At 41.7% G+C, this 14917-nt stretch overlaps 1 protein-coding gene across 2 annotated transcripts in view; it reads right to left on the bottom strand.

The window, feature by feature from the left end:
- Window positions 1-3202: 3202 nt before the first annotated feature.
- LOC133170644 (protein kinase C beta type-like) overlaps window positions 3203-14917 on the bottom strand; it is a 38083-nt gene continuing 26368 nt past the window's right edge. Inside the window, exons 16-17 of one of the 2 annotated variants that reach the window (XM_061303719.1) lie at window positions 12369-12509; window positions 3203-5650 (exon numbers count right to left, since the gene is read on the bottom strand). In XM_061303719.1, coding sequence (XP_061159703.1) covers window positions 5498-5650; window positions 12369-12509 — 294 coding nt within the window. In that variant the 3' untranslated portion in view covers window positions 3203-5497. Of the gene's footprint in view, window positions 5651-9211; window positions 9850-12368; window positions 12510-14917 lie in introns of those variants that run through there. The other variant, XM_061303718.1, reaches the window with a different exon arrangement.

Raw genomic sequence — 14917 nt, 5'->3', positions numbered from 1 at the left:
AGGCACCGTGAGCTTCACAGTTCAATTCACATAGTCACATTGTTATTGTGTGTGGATGGCAAAAGGAGTCGAACAGATATGACCGTCTCAACCTCCAATGCATCGCCTACTTAAACACAGCATTGGATTTTTCAAGCTACTTTTATTAATAATAAACCGCCGATAGATAATCTAGTCTAGTTACAGTGTTCCACCCATCCATTTTTTTTTTTTTTTTTTTTGAGAACCACTTAATGCTCTTTAGGGTCACCGGTGATCTGAAGCTTATTCCAGATGACTTCAGCCCACAGGACGGGAACCATTCACACATCACACTGTTATCGAGTGGCGCTATACCATCAGTGACCCATCTCAGACTTGAACGTAAGACGCACGACATCATCATATCGAATCAGATCTCAGTTAATCAACCATCAAATCATCAGAAAGCAGAAACCTTGCCCCAAAGCAGCCGAGACTCTTTGTCCAGATTCCGATTACACACGCATATAAATATAGACGGTCTGCTCATGTGTCAATGCGACTCAGCGTTTTAAAGCTCCGACTGACGTACTGTCTGGTGGGCTAACTTCAAGATGATGCTTTGACTGACAGCGGCTGTCACAGTGAGGAAGAAAGCGGAGAATTTAAGGGATCAAAAACACAGTGGAGGGAGGGAGGGGAAGGGAAAAGAAAGGGATTACAGATACATAAATGCAGGAGAAGATCAACAAGGGAGAAAGCGGTGACAGGTCCTATCACCTTTGCGGTGCGTGCGCGCCTCCCGCGTTATCTCGCAAGGAGACTCATTAACATAGAAATGACTTCAGGAAGAGAAGCATGGCGTCCCACCTCGAGTCGGAGACGGGCGGGTGGGATGGTGAAGGAGTGACACTGAGGGGTAGGATAGGGAGAAAGAGAGAGAGGGAGGTCGATGGGAAAGAGAGATTCGAAGGAGGTATTGGAGTGGATAAGGAGGAAAGGATGGAGGATGGGAGGAAGTTGAGAGTGGAGTAAAAGAGAACATGGAGGAAGACACAAAGGATAATTGGGATAAAGTTTACAGGGATGGATGACTGAAAGTTTTCATTCATGGTACCAATCCTAATCTTGAAATCACATTATTTATATCCGAGACATCCTAATTATAAATGACAACACGGTAAAATTTGCCAATATTAAAAATGTTTTGGACACCAAATTTGCTTGAGTGGGCCACATGATATTATTTGTGATCTAAAGGATTATTTTTCTATAATTTACTTAGAAGGGTAACAAAAATTCAGCACAATAACAAAAATATTGCTCATTTTTAAAAAAACATATTTTCAAATAATGTAATTATAATGTATTGAGTAATTATTCTAGAAAAAAAACTATTGAAAGGGATTTAAAATAAAATACATTTGACTGAACCCAAACTGATCATTTTTGGGGGACAATTGTGTCAGCAAGGGTGGAGCTTAAAAATAACGAAAGACTACCTTGCGTCATGTTCACTCCACAATTGTTTCAACACGGCGGCATCATGTCTAAAGCAACATTGGGACAGTCTCCCCATCCTTCTTGCTCGCCTGGTTCTTGAAGAGAGTAGCACTGCGGGCTCGCTGCTCAGTGAGCTGGAACCTTCTCACGCCTCAGGCCAGCGCTTTGAGACTGTGAAGAAGGAGGGGGGGAGGAGGAGGAAGATGAGATGAAGAAGCACTTGAGTAAACCTCAAAGAAACCAGACAGTGAACAATAAACAGCTTGCACGAGGAAGATAAGTGAAAACAGCAAAAAGACACTAGTTTGCTTCTATTTGGGTGCTTTGGAGTATCCGGAACTTGTCGACTGTTGCTTGTGCGTCGTGTTAAAAAATGTGTGTGCATTCAGCTCAATGTGTGTGTGTGTGTTATACCAGATGGGGATGACTCCAGGCAATAGTGCAAACATATGGTGATGTGTGGCATCATTCTGGCATGATGCTAATATGTCAACGCTGTGATTTATGGCGTTCATCGCCAAAGACACGTCTTCAAGAAACTATTTTCTGCACATGTACGTATCAATAAATATCCAACCTTGTCAATTAAAACAAAGCATTTTTATGTTCGGTTCTCCTCGATTCCTCAAACGATGAAAGTACACACTCTTATACAAAGAAGCGGTCTATTTGTTGTTTCTCTTCAAATAATTGAAGAAATACAGTAAAGATGCAAAATGTGTGTGATTAGACACAAGACTGACGTATTGATTAAGAGCGGAAGAGCAGAGTGAATTAACGGTGATGTGTGATGGAGTGAAACAGCCCATGTTGTGCTTCATCAAAGTGTGCGTTGGGGCTGCGTGTGGGCGAGTGCGAGCCAGAGTGTGAAGTAAATCCAATAAGCTTCTCCGTCATGCTCTTGAGCATTTTCTAGATCCGCTGAATGAAATAAATAAGATTTTCGTTTTTGTCACTTTCTCATCGTTCTCCCCAATGCCGCTTTCCATTGGCCCCGCCCCCAATTCAACTATGTGTACCTTTACAGGTAAAATGAAGGTTAAAAACAATATCTGTTTGCTAGCAGTAGCAACGTAGCGGAGGAGTTATTTCCATCCCATGCAACGAAGCGCACCGCAAAACAGGTGCACCTTATTATTGCCAATATGCTGGAAGATATAACCCACCCCCTCCCCTCTCCTAATAACACAATAATGATCAAATATGTTCCTCTCTGCAGATAGTACAGAGAAATATCTGCTATGATACAAAGCTTCCTTCCAGGTGGGGAGATCTTGCTGCATATTTGGGTTCCAGCCTCACACTCCAATTACCGAAGAGCTTTAACCGAGATGATTTGTATTTTAGTAGTGGCTCCCACTTAAGTTGATCGGGGGAAATTTCCAACAACAAAGATAATTAAACCTGCTGTTCTTTTTATCTCCTTATTACACACTCACCGTCCGTTCAATCTTCCATCAAGTCGTCATCTATCTGCCGTGTGCACCATGTTCTATAAAACAAAATTTTGAATTGTGCTCGGGTCACACAAATCGGTAAGGATTTGTGTTGCTCGGAGCAAAAATCTAAATTTATAAAATGACACAGTCAAATATAAATATGTCATACTCACCAAAAAACCGATGTGCAATTTATTGAATGCTGAAAAAGTGACGATGTTATTGAGGACCAATATTAAGTTGGCACCAAAATGAAAATAAACCCAAACGTGACCTTTCACAATCATTTATTATTCTACAACCATAAACATCAACAGTACACATGTTCTCATTGGTGAACCGTGACACAAAACATTCTTCTACTTTTCATTTGCAGTATCTTTACTTGGCATTTAGCATGAGCAGCTAGCCCGAAATCAAAGCACGTGAGGCAGGGCAGGGGAACATTTAAAAAAGGTGCCACTAGTTCGGGTTCACTGAGACCACCGCACAGAAGAAAAGAAGGTTGAGCTAAAGCTAAAACAAGACGCGGATGGGGAACTTAACATTTCTTCTCGTTTGCTAATTTGTCATAATATCTCAATCCACAGCAATTCCAGAATAATTATCTTAAAAATGTGGAGCTTCAGCTATCATAATGGAAGACTCTTACCCTACACTGTAGATGTACACAAACTGTAACCTCTAAGAACATGGATCCACGTACAAAAAGAAGCACAGAATGTATGATCATTCTCAATATATGGAACACGTAACCATCAGTCCATCGACATTTTACAGCGGGTCGATTCGGCTTATATAGTACAAGATATGAACGAGAGAAAAAACACATGCATGCATAGTATAACTCTAGAAATAACATTAACGTGTTTATTTTTAACATTGCTTTTTAACCACTCTGCCTTTCTTTTCATCTGTGTTCTATATTCCCCCCCGTAACTGATAACGGGAACGCCACTGCCACCTACTGGAGAGGATGTGCAATTAGTTTAGTTTTGCAAAACAATCAGAATCTCATGGTTTGGACGAGAAGTGCCTTGATCACTTTTAAAAATATTCTTCAATAATTCTAAACAGGGCAGTAAAGAAATGTGTTGAGGTTTAGAAGTAAGCATTGCGTGTGTGCGTTCCTGCATGCGCCTAAGTGTGCGCATCAGACCCGCAGTGTTCCTTGCGCCTCCAGGAGAGAACATCATTGTTCGCCTTGTTACGCTTGACTTAATAATTCCGAGTCTCAATCAAGCTAGTACAGTACGGCAGTGGATCAACTGCAGTGCAGTGCAGTGGGCGTGCTGGCAGTCCGCTGTAAAAAGTGTCGGAGAGCAGATTTGCTGAATTTGAAAGAACATGGCCTTGAATCCACACATATTTTGCATCTTCCAAACGTCAGTTATTCAATATCTGCATATATTTATGCACGCACGCACAAATGTGTTTGGGAGGGGGGGGGGAATCAGCAACCTTGCTGACGTTATTGCTGTTTGCAAAATGGCTCATTTGGGAGTTGTCGAAGCATCTCCTCAGCCGCTGTGCGGGGCCCGATTGGTGACCGCCGCAACCTTTTGACATCGCATCATTTGCGGCTCCCCAGTGGGCCTCCACGGAAGCAAGGATTACCGAGCAAATGGAAATAATTAAAGGGGGGGGGATGGGAGGCAAAATGCTTCAAAGAAGTTTCCTCATTAGGCATTTTCCTCAGTGATGTGTCAGCACTTCCAAAGTGCCACGAATGACCGCTAATTGAAAAAGGCAACAATGGTCAAGATGCACAAATGAGCACAGTCATGGTTGATGTGGGCAGTTGAGGGAAAAGCCCAAATGCTCAGAGCTCCCTTTCCGCAAATCCACTGGCACCCCAAATGAGAACTTTCTCCATCTTGCTACTTTAAAGTTGGCTCAATTCACAGAAGTTGAACACCAATGAAGGAAGGAACTTCTTCCGTTTTGGCCTCTCTGAACTACGTCTGCTTTAAAAGGGGCGGTCCTACTCATGCAAATGAGCCCCTGTTGCCCCCCCCCCCCCTTCCACTGCAGAATCCTGAGCATGGATTTTGTTACCATGGTGACCCGAGCGAGCTTCGGCCAAGCAACTCCTTGATCTAAAGCAACCCGAAGCAATCTAAAGAAAACAAGGGATGTGTGTTTTCACTTGTGGAGGCAGCACTTCAATGTCATCTCTTCGCAGGTATCGTAAAAGCAAAGGAGCTATTAATACGATGAAAACGTAAAACTTTTTTTTCCATTTGGACCTCGTCATATTACACTTTTGCTCGACCACATTGTGAACGTATTATCATTTTGAAACAGACATTGTAAAAAGCCCAGCAATGCAGTTAACCTCTATTCTTATTACAATATAGTCGGAATGGGAAAAGGGAACCCAATTAACATTTTAAGACTATTAACATATTTATTATTACATTCAATATGATGTCATCTGTTCTATAAACATTTTTTTTTTTTAAGTTTACACAATACGTTGAAAGTCTTTGGTAACCAGAGTATTGTGCAAGTCGAGTTGGACGATACCATTTATGTGTCGAATGGACTGGCCTAGCACGTGTCACCTCTCTCGTCAACATTCCGCTCGGGCTTCAGTTCGGACCGTCGTATTCCGGGTTGGTGTAGGAGAAGCCCATGAAGTCATCCTGGTCCAGGTTCATGATGACCAGCTTGTCTGTGGGCGTCAGGTCTACGGCCATCTTGGTGAACTCTTTGTCAAAGTTGCACGTGTCCCGTCGGGTTTTCTGCAATGTGACGTGAAGAAGAGAGGACGCCGATGTGGAGGGAGAGTGAACGTGAACGGAAACATGATTAAATGAAAATGAGATGAGCGGACAGGGATGGAGAAGAAAAGTGGACACTACATTAGGTACACAGGCATCCTCCAAAGAGATTGAAATTAAAAAAAGTGAAAGCCAGGCTAATATTCTAAGAACTATATTATGGGAATGAAAGGATCCCCCAAAAAAGTCAGAAAAAAATTACAAAATTATTAAATATAAAATTGACTAAATAAAATAAGATAAATAAAATAAATAAAATAAATAGAATAAAATAAATAAAATAAATAAAATAAATAAAATAAATAAAATAAATAAAATAAATAAAATAAAACCCTTGAACCTTGATGACTGTAAATAAATGGCAGTTATTTGTATATACAGTACTCCTGTTTATCCTGCAGGGATATTGTAAAAAAGTGTCAGCTCATCAATTTTCTGTTCTTCTGTTTCGAAACTAACCACACACACATGCATACATGCTCACACACCCAGCTGGCAGCCATGTAGGGCAGCTCCTAATATGTTCCATCTGAGCACGCTTGAATGTTGCTTAATGCTGTGAGGCAGAATGATGGCGATATGAGAGGAGGAAGAAAAGCAGAGATACATATCAGTGGCCTTTGGTGGAGATGTGGCGATGGAACCCGCATCCCAAGCACAAGCTCACAGGATTATTACATGGAGAGTCATTACTCCGAGTCGTCCTTCTACTTCCTGCCTCCCGCCATCACTTTCCAGGAAGCAGAGGATTAGCGGCGAGTGTGTGTGTGTGCGTGGGAGGCACTGAGGAGAGGCGGGTGAATGAAAGGCGGGTATCGAACGCTGACCTGTTTTGGGCTGATAAGCGCTGGCTGCTTTGTGCCGAAGCCACTGGCTTTCATTTTTTTAGGGCCGCAACATTTGGAATTAATTATCACACGCTCCGGAGCTGCAGCGGCTTACTGTGTACAACAGCTATGACAAGCACGCCAATACAAACTTTAGACCGCACCGCATCCGCTGCTGTTCAAAATCATTTGCATTAAATCCAGTTGCATCATGAATGACAAAATGACTTTCACCCACCCCCAATAGTGGCGCCCTAACATTATCGATTTTCATTCACAACTAGAGGTGTCAAAATTAATCGATTACTTGACAAATTCGATTATCAGATTAATCGTCTCATATTCCAATTTGTCGTAATTATCTCCAAATCATATTGAAGCATTAAAAAAATAAATAATCTAATTTCATGAAAGCAGACTGATTTATCATTGATGTTTGATCAAACCAACACACTTGCAAACTTTCACGATAAAATATTGATCAATTGTTTTTTTAATCACTGTAGACCAAACAAAAATTTTTTTTGGACGCCTCAAAATCTTACTAGTGTCATATTTTAGTCGACGAGCATTATTTCAAAAACAATACAAGTCCATACTTTACCTTGGAGAAGACACAGGTGTGTCTGTTGCCATAGTGTTATCCAGAGCCTGCATTTCTTAATTTTGCATTTATTTTCTTATGGCATGAATGTTTCATCAGCATCAAACACATTCAAACCTAACTTCCTGTACCCCAAATCACGGCTCGTAGATTCCTTGAACCCATTCGCTCCCTAAAACATATTCGACTTTACAGACTGTACTTTAGCGACTGGCTTTAGTGGCTCAGCAGGGCTGTGTGTATGTAGGTCGTGTTGTGCATGTTATTTCCTTGAAGTCATCAAACCTGCGCTTCCCCCATCAAGGAAAGGCTCTTATGATAAGTGGCAGCCATGAAATATGCACAGCCTGTCGTAGCCGCCCGCCTTGCTCCGTTTGCCACTCCCTCCCTCCCTCATTGTTGCATTCCCCTCTTCTTGGTCTCTTTCCCTTCCTCTCTCCAGTCTACTCCCCATCTGTCAGCCTCCATCACTCTAATCTGGCTCCTCCATTGCATGTTGCACCAGCTCAATAAATACACATAGAGAAGAAGCATAAAAGGCTGCGGACCACTATGAAAGCACACATGACAACTCTCCTGCGCAGGACTAACTTTTTTTTTTATTGCAAGCCTTGTATTGTAAAATTATAGAAATTTGGCACGTAAGAAGCCTTTTCTTTCATTCCACACCAAAGAGCTGTTTCATCAAACATTTGAAGCGCTGTGGACTAAAACACATAAAGCACCGTTACATGGAAATACTGTAAAGCCTCAATGATAAAACATTTTTTTCTCATGCAGGAATAATTTTTTTTTTTTTTGCATCGCTGTTATTCAAAAATGCAAACACATCTTGTGACCTTTACAATACTGACCAACGGGTGCACATTTCTATGCACTTAACTCTGATACTGTTTATTTATTTTATAATACAGGATACCACGTACAATAAATAAAAATGGAGGTGCATTAACCGTCATTTTTAGCTGCATCAAGATTTAATAAGAATATTTTCTTCCTTTCAACTGACCAGCCACAATTGCACAGTCTATTTTGCATGTTGTTTACATTTACAAAATAAAACACGACAGTCCTACAATTATGGCTTATATAACACCAAGTCTAAGTTGAGCTTACGTTGTGGCCAGTTAGTGGCAAAGTCTGTCAATGAAAACAGACATTTATGAATCATTTAGTAAAAATGAACGATCAGCTGCAGCGTACTGCTGTAATGATACGAGATGAATTCATTCGAGTAAAAATGCTTGGAGTGAAAAAGAAGTTCCGGTGAAGTGCGGTAACAAATATCACCTTGATTATTGCTAAATTGAACAAAACACAAAACGACAAACATGACTGTGCTTGTGTGACTTGTTCCATTCTGTGTTGCTGCAGTTTGAACGGACACCTTCATTGCACATGCACACAGCGCACTTAAAACGTGGTCTTTAAATTTCGTCGCTAGGCAACACGACAAACTGTCACAACACCTCAACCCCCCCCCAACCCCCCCTCAGCGAATGACGTGCAAACATTCATTCAGACTGCTTTCCTTTCATTCCTCTTCCACCAGCTGTGGAGCAGATAGTCAGCGCGCTCCATCCATACCAAGCAAGATGGAGCCAATATGGCCGTCCAAACAAACAAGCAAACAAGCCAGCCAGGCGTTGAGCCGAGAGGTCAGGCATGCAAAGTGCATTCTCATCCATTCACACAAACCGGATATATTATGTACACAAGTGTTGGCGCCATGCTTTTTTGCCAAACACAAAGAAAGGAACTGCGAGTACCCCCCCCCCCCCCCAAAAGGAGTTTTGTCTATCAAACACACCACTCAAACCATATTTTACCATCATGATCTCGGAAGAGCACGCAAGTAGGCATGACGGTAAAATACAATGCCTGGGTCCAACTTATTGATATAGTACTGATATAGAAACTCATGCACGAAAAGATCAAGCATTCCAATTATAGATAAGAATAAACATACAGTGGCTAAGATTAATATCGACGCTTTAAGGGAGCACACCAGTATTGCAAGCCAAACTCAAGAGTGCCAGAAAAGCCAAGGAAGGAGACGGGGGAGAGAAAATTAACATCAAACACTCGGAATGCTGCCATGTATTTATTATTTTTTTTTTGCACCCATTTATGTTATTCAACACAGTTTGTTCACACTGCATGTGAGTAGATATCGGATTTGTTTTATTAAACTGAAAATCGTTTTTGCTGAATTTACTCAACTTGAATTCCCGGATGTTTTAAAGTACATTCAACATTTACTTTAAAAAATCATCTTAATGCAGTGAAACTCAACTATTTTGGCCAAAACAGTTGTAATGCGTTTTCAGATAATCAGAATGCCCAGTAAATTGTTAATAAATCTATTTGGACCTTTAAAATGCAGTGTGAGCAAGACATGTGTTAATTTGTTTGTGTCTCTAGCACATGACTGGTTGCAATGTTCCAGGTTTGATACCTGCAGAGACTCGCATGCATGTTCTGTATGCAGTAGATTGTGTGTGTGTGTGAGTGTGTGTGTGTGTGTGTCCCAATATGAGCTTCAATCAAGCCTGCTCAGCGGCAGGGTCAGGGGCAGTAGGAACGCTTCCAGGGAAATCGGAGTTGATAAAAGAGAATCCTTGAAACTCGTCCTGGTCCAGGTTCTGAATGACTTCGTCGTCGGGAGGGGTCAGCACTGGCGGGTGGCGCGTGAAAAAACGGTCAAAGTTCTCAGCGTCCCGTCCACACTGTTGAGGAGGGAGGGACGGGAGGGCGGATCGGGGGTAAGGGGGGTGGACAAGAATGGATGGATCAAGGAGGGGAACAAAAGAAGGGGGAGTGGCAGGTAGGGCGGGGAAATGACATCACTTGAACATCGTTTCAAATAAGTTCTCCTACTTTGGGCTGTGCTCCAGTTTACTCTTGCTGCGGATTTGAATCACTCTGGACTACAGTGGTACCTTGACTTTTTTTTTTTTTTATTCATTCGTTCCGTGACCAGACTTTAACCTCTCGTGAAATTAACCAAATCAAATTTCACCATTGAAATGAATTGAAACACCAGTAATCTGTTCCAGGTCCAACCAAACTTACCTCAAAATTTTATTTCATGATTCTAATAAAGTAAAAAAAAAAAGCCAAATTATAATAATAAATAAATATTAAAATAATATTAAAACCAAGTAAAAAAATTACAAAAATCCTGTGTAGAATTATTAGTTCACTCACACACACACACTGTACTTTGTAAGTAAAGGTACCACTGTACATTTAAAGTGATAAAAGATCACTCAAATTAATCCCAGCACAGCACTGGAACACAAGTTCCTTGTTTCCAAATATTTGAAACACATTCAACCTCATTTTGAACATAAGGCCACTTAAGTCTCAAATACCCCGTCCCGTGGAGGTGCACATACATTCCATTTTAAATTGTGTTTCCATGAAAGACAAGTGACAAATCCAAAACTCACTTCTGTGAACTGACAAGAAAAGTTATTGTTTACTTTGTCAGTGTGACCATAAGAAGCCACCCCCCCAAAAAAAAAAGAAAAAAGCTTTTAAGCCCAGGAGGTGTGTCGCCCTCTAAGTGCATGAAACAAGTTATTAACTTAAAAATGATATTTTCCCGACAGCACGCCTCACGGGGGCTTTAAGACAAGCAATTTTCTGCGTGCGTCTCCATCACTGCGCTTAGCTTTAATTAAGAAAACAAGGATACGATATCCTCTGACAACGTCACCCAGAGGAAAACTCCAAAACTCATTAAATCTGTGGATCTCTGAAGGCTAAATGAAATGAAGCCACCGTGTTTATAGTTTAGGGAAATATGGGCAACACACCGAGGTCAAACGGTATTTTTCGGCTAATTACCTGCCTTTTAACCTCTTTGGGCAACCAGATGGGACAAGGTGCAAATTTAGAACGTCCTCATCTCACGTCTATTCAATTCAAAGGGTGTCACTTGTTTTGTTTGCATCAAGGCAAATTGAGAAGTTTCCGTTACAAGGTGCAGTGCACTCCAGGGTAGGTTTCATTTGAGACTGAGCCTGTGAGCATGCAAATAAAAAAAAAAACAGACAAACGTGATTCAACTGTGAACACAAAGAATTGGACAAAGAAAAAATGTGCGAGTGGATGGATGGATGGATGGATGGATGGAATGTTGTGGTGGGAAGGATGAACATTGAAGAATGGCCACAAAAGATGGAAGACCAAGTGGAAGTAGCAGGCCACGCCACATCAACAGTTGTGGGAGTCAAAAAGCCAACCAGTCAGTCAGAATGTTTAATCCTCGCTCCAAATCTACTATTCAAGCAAACCATAGTCACATGTGACACAGCAAAATCCTGCATTATATAAATAATCTCAACTGTCAGCCATGTGAGCGAGACAACCACAGCATTTTAAAACCGCTTGACAACACAGTCATTTTAATAGGCACACCTTGCCTTTTTTTTTTTCTTTTCAAGTTCCGACTAAAGTGGCTGGTGAGTTAAAAAAAAACAAGAGGCACGAGTGCCGTAAAAAATATTATTCAGTCATTAGCCCAGCAGCAACTATATTCCTAAAAAGAGAACCCTTCCTCACTAAGTGACTACTTTAAATATTTCATGGACAAGAGAAACGACTAGACAACAAACATTCGAGTTCCTTGTGAATGTCAGCGGGACCAAGACTTCACGCAAAAACGTGCTCCCACACACGTTTGCACAAATATATACACACAAAAGGTTCCTCCCACATTGCAACAACACACATACAATTGTAGAATCAAACACACAAAACAGCAGGTCAAGACAGCCGCATAAAAAAAAAAAAAAACAAGTCAAAAACACCTTTTACCAGCAGCGAGGCTTCGGGCTGCGTGAGTATGTGCGTGCATAACAATGGCGCGTGTGTCCGAGTCACCGTGACATCATCGGGCTGCTAATTCTGATCCAAGTAAATTTATCGCAGTGAGAATAAACACACACACACACTGATACGAGGTTGTTTTAGGTCACTTTGTCCAACTAGTATCCTCTCCGCTTTTTTGCCCGGAGTATGACGCTAAACTCAAACTGACCTCATCTGACAAACTAGTTGCATCAAATGGACTGCAAACTTATCCGGGCTAAACTAAAACAAAAACCATCATCTTGACTTACCTGTGATTGTCCCATTCAAAGAAGAGAAAAGAGACAGTGTAAAGTGACAGAGGAGAGCTCAGAGTTGAAAGAGATCAAACTAGGATGACACTTTTGTCACATTGGGTCAAACTCACAGCTTTAGGTTTGAATGGCGGCTGCACCTCCTTGTTCTCCAATTTCTCCCAGTCCATGTAGCGGAAGAAGCTGTGGTCCCGAATGTCTCTTTCCCCGTCTGGAGCGCAGCCGAGCCGTTTGGCCGGATGCTTGGTCATCAACTGTCCAGACAGAGCGAAGAAGACAATGAGGATTATTAGCTTGCTTGCTCTCATGGCACCTGCAGGATTTGTCTGGTGCATTGTTCAGTCTTGTTTGGAGCTGTTGACATTCAAGTGTTATTTGCCTCATGATTTTTTTTTTTTTTTGTTCAAGGTCTTTTACACACCTACTGTATTATTATTCAACACTGAAACAAGATTTAGTATCTTAAAAGGTCTCCCATTTAATATCCATGCCCCCCCCCCCCCCCCCCGAAAAAAAAACTAGCTCCGCCACTGGTAATCAGTCCTTTTCTTTCTCTATGAACTTAAGTGAGCAAGCATCCCCGAAGCCAGCCACTTCTTTTTACCACGTTTGTATTCCCTCGGGCAAAATTAAAGAGCATTTATGACGTCTGTCCAGGCAAAACCTTCAGAAAGTCAACACGGCCACTGATGTGTGCGTTTGTGTGTGTGTGTAGCTGGGGCGTGCCTCCCTGAGGAGCAGCAGTCATAGCTCATTACATTAGAACTAAAATAACATTTTTCACGGGTCAGTCAATTACGCACACACAAAGGCAGACGCGCATTCTCGTGAATAAACACAAAATTATAGAAAGGAATTGTTTACACACGCTGCTGCTTCCATTCTCTTTTTTTCTGGACCGTAGGAAGGCTGAGAGATAAAATTGTTCTCAGGCAACCTGCTGATAGATGACATATGTATATTTTTTGACGAGTCATCAAATGGAGTGAAAATACTGGACATATTGGGCGGCGTTAAAACAACATTGTGCTGACGTCGGCAAAATATATTTACTTCGTCAAAACTCCCAACAATTCAATCATTATGATATTCTCAGCTAGATCTCATTTCCTACATTAGAGCGGCTCCAATTCATCAAAAGTGAATCTCAAGTCATGTGATGGTGCGAGAGTAAGCGTGCACTTGTGTACTATAGGAACAAATGTGTTCAATTAGTCTTTGCTGTAAAGTGGAATATTGTAACAGCGTGTTTCTATAGATAGTATGTGCTTCTGTTAGCATGCATGTGTGTGTAGTCCATTGCTGGCAATAAAATATAGATGGCGGCCCGGATAGAATCAGGGGAATGGAAACATCTTTGATCATTCCTTTTACACAATTTTTTTTTTTTTTAAACATGAATTCCTCCACCTACACACAAGTTCCAATGGCACAATCTTTGAATTGATGTGTTAGGTGGAGCAGAAAACCTTGCACCTGCTCGCGGCGGATTCCGATAAGCAAAACAATAATACGACGGGGGCTTGTTGCGATCACATTTACACGTTGTCTTCACTTCTGAGAAACGCAGCTCGGACGGTGATTTTTCTCGCAAATGGAAATCTCATGTCAGGCTTCAAGTCGTCTCCCCCCCGCGTGGCGCCTTAACCCGGGCGCTGCTAGCGAGGCGCGGTGGGATCTGTGGGGGCGGACGGAGGCGAGCTTTCACGCTTCGATGGTGATCCACTACAACCCAGTAATCATCACTAATACATAACGTGGCCTGTAGATGCGTGTGTGAATGTGTGTGCATATTTTGGGTGGGTCTGTTTTTGCAAAGAGTGAACATTGTTGACATCAATTTGCTAGCAAAAAGCACGCCAAGCGGCTTTGGCTATGAGAATACGTGGATAGGATTCAAGTTTGTGCAGCGAGTGGTCATGTTGCGTCTACACTCATGAGACACTTCATTAGGTACACCTGCCCAATCCGATAATTGATGCTTTTGAAGCCTCTATTTCGGCGACATTTTCGCTGTATTTTTTTGTTTAATATTCATAAAATATCATCCAAATATTTTTACTAATTCTAAGGACGATGTGTTTGTACGTACATATTTCCAAACCAGGAACTCCCTGTTCACGGCCTTCTGACTAACAAGAACATGAGCTACCCTGTGATTACAATTTTTACCGTTCCTGGGAACAGGACATTTAAAAAGAATCACGTCAAACGAGCGACGTGCTACTTTCCCGAGGCAAATACATTCTTTTTCAATCATACGCAGCAGCCTGTTTTAGTAAATTTGATAGAGCCTAAAAAAAAAATCCACTCTGAGGGCCCGGCGACCAAATGTGTTATGTTTCATTAAAATTACAGAAGTGTATCTAATGTTACGGTCAGTATGCGTTTCATGAACTAAAAGAGTTCTCTCAAATATGCTGAATATCGATGAAACTTGGGATTACCTGGTCCGTGGCCAAAGAGTGCGTGCGCGTGCATGTGTGTGGTCACAATTTAGCACGGTCAGTGAGGCACAAAGGTCGAAGAAAACATCCAGGCTGTGTGTATTGATGGGCCTTATATTGCTTGAGAAGTGGTCCAGCCCAGTTAGGCAGCTTCATTTTAACTGTCCAGTCTACTCTGAAGAGTTCCCACAGCTCGAGCCATTTCATTAGTGCAC

Source organism: Syngnathus typhle, linkage group LG17, assembly GCF_033458585.1.
Source record: "Syngnathus typhle isolate RoL2023-S1 ecotype Sweden linkage group LG17, RoL_Styp_1.0, whole genome shotgun sequence".
NCBI lineage: Eukaryota > Metazoa > Chordata > Actinopteri > Syngnathiformes > Syngnathidae > Syngnathus > Syngnathus typhle.
The sequence above is the reverse complement of the archived record's forward strand: the minus strand, read 5'-3'. Positions and strand labels throughout refer to the sequence as shown.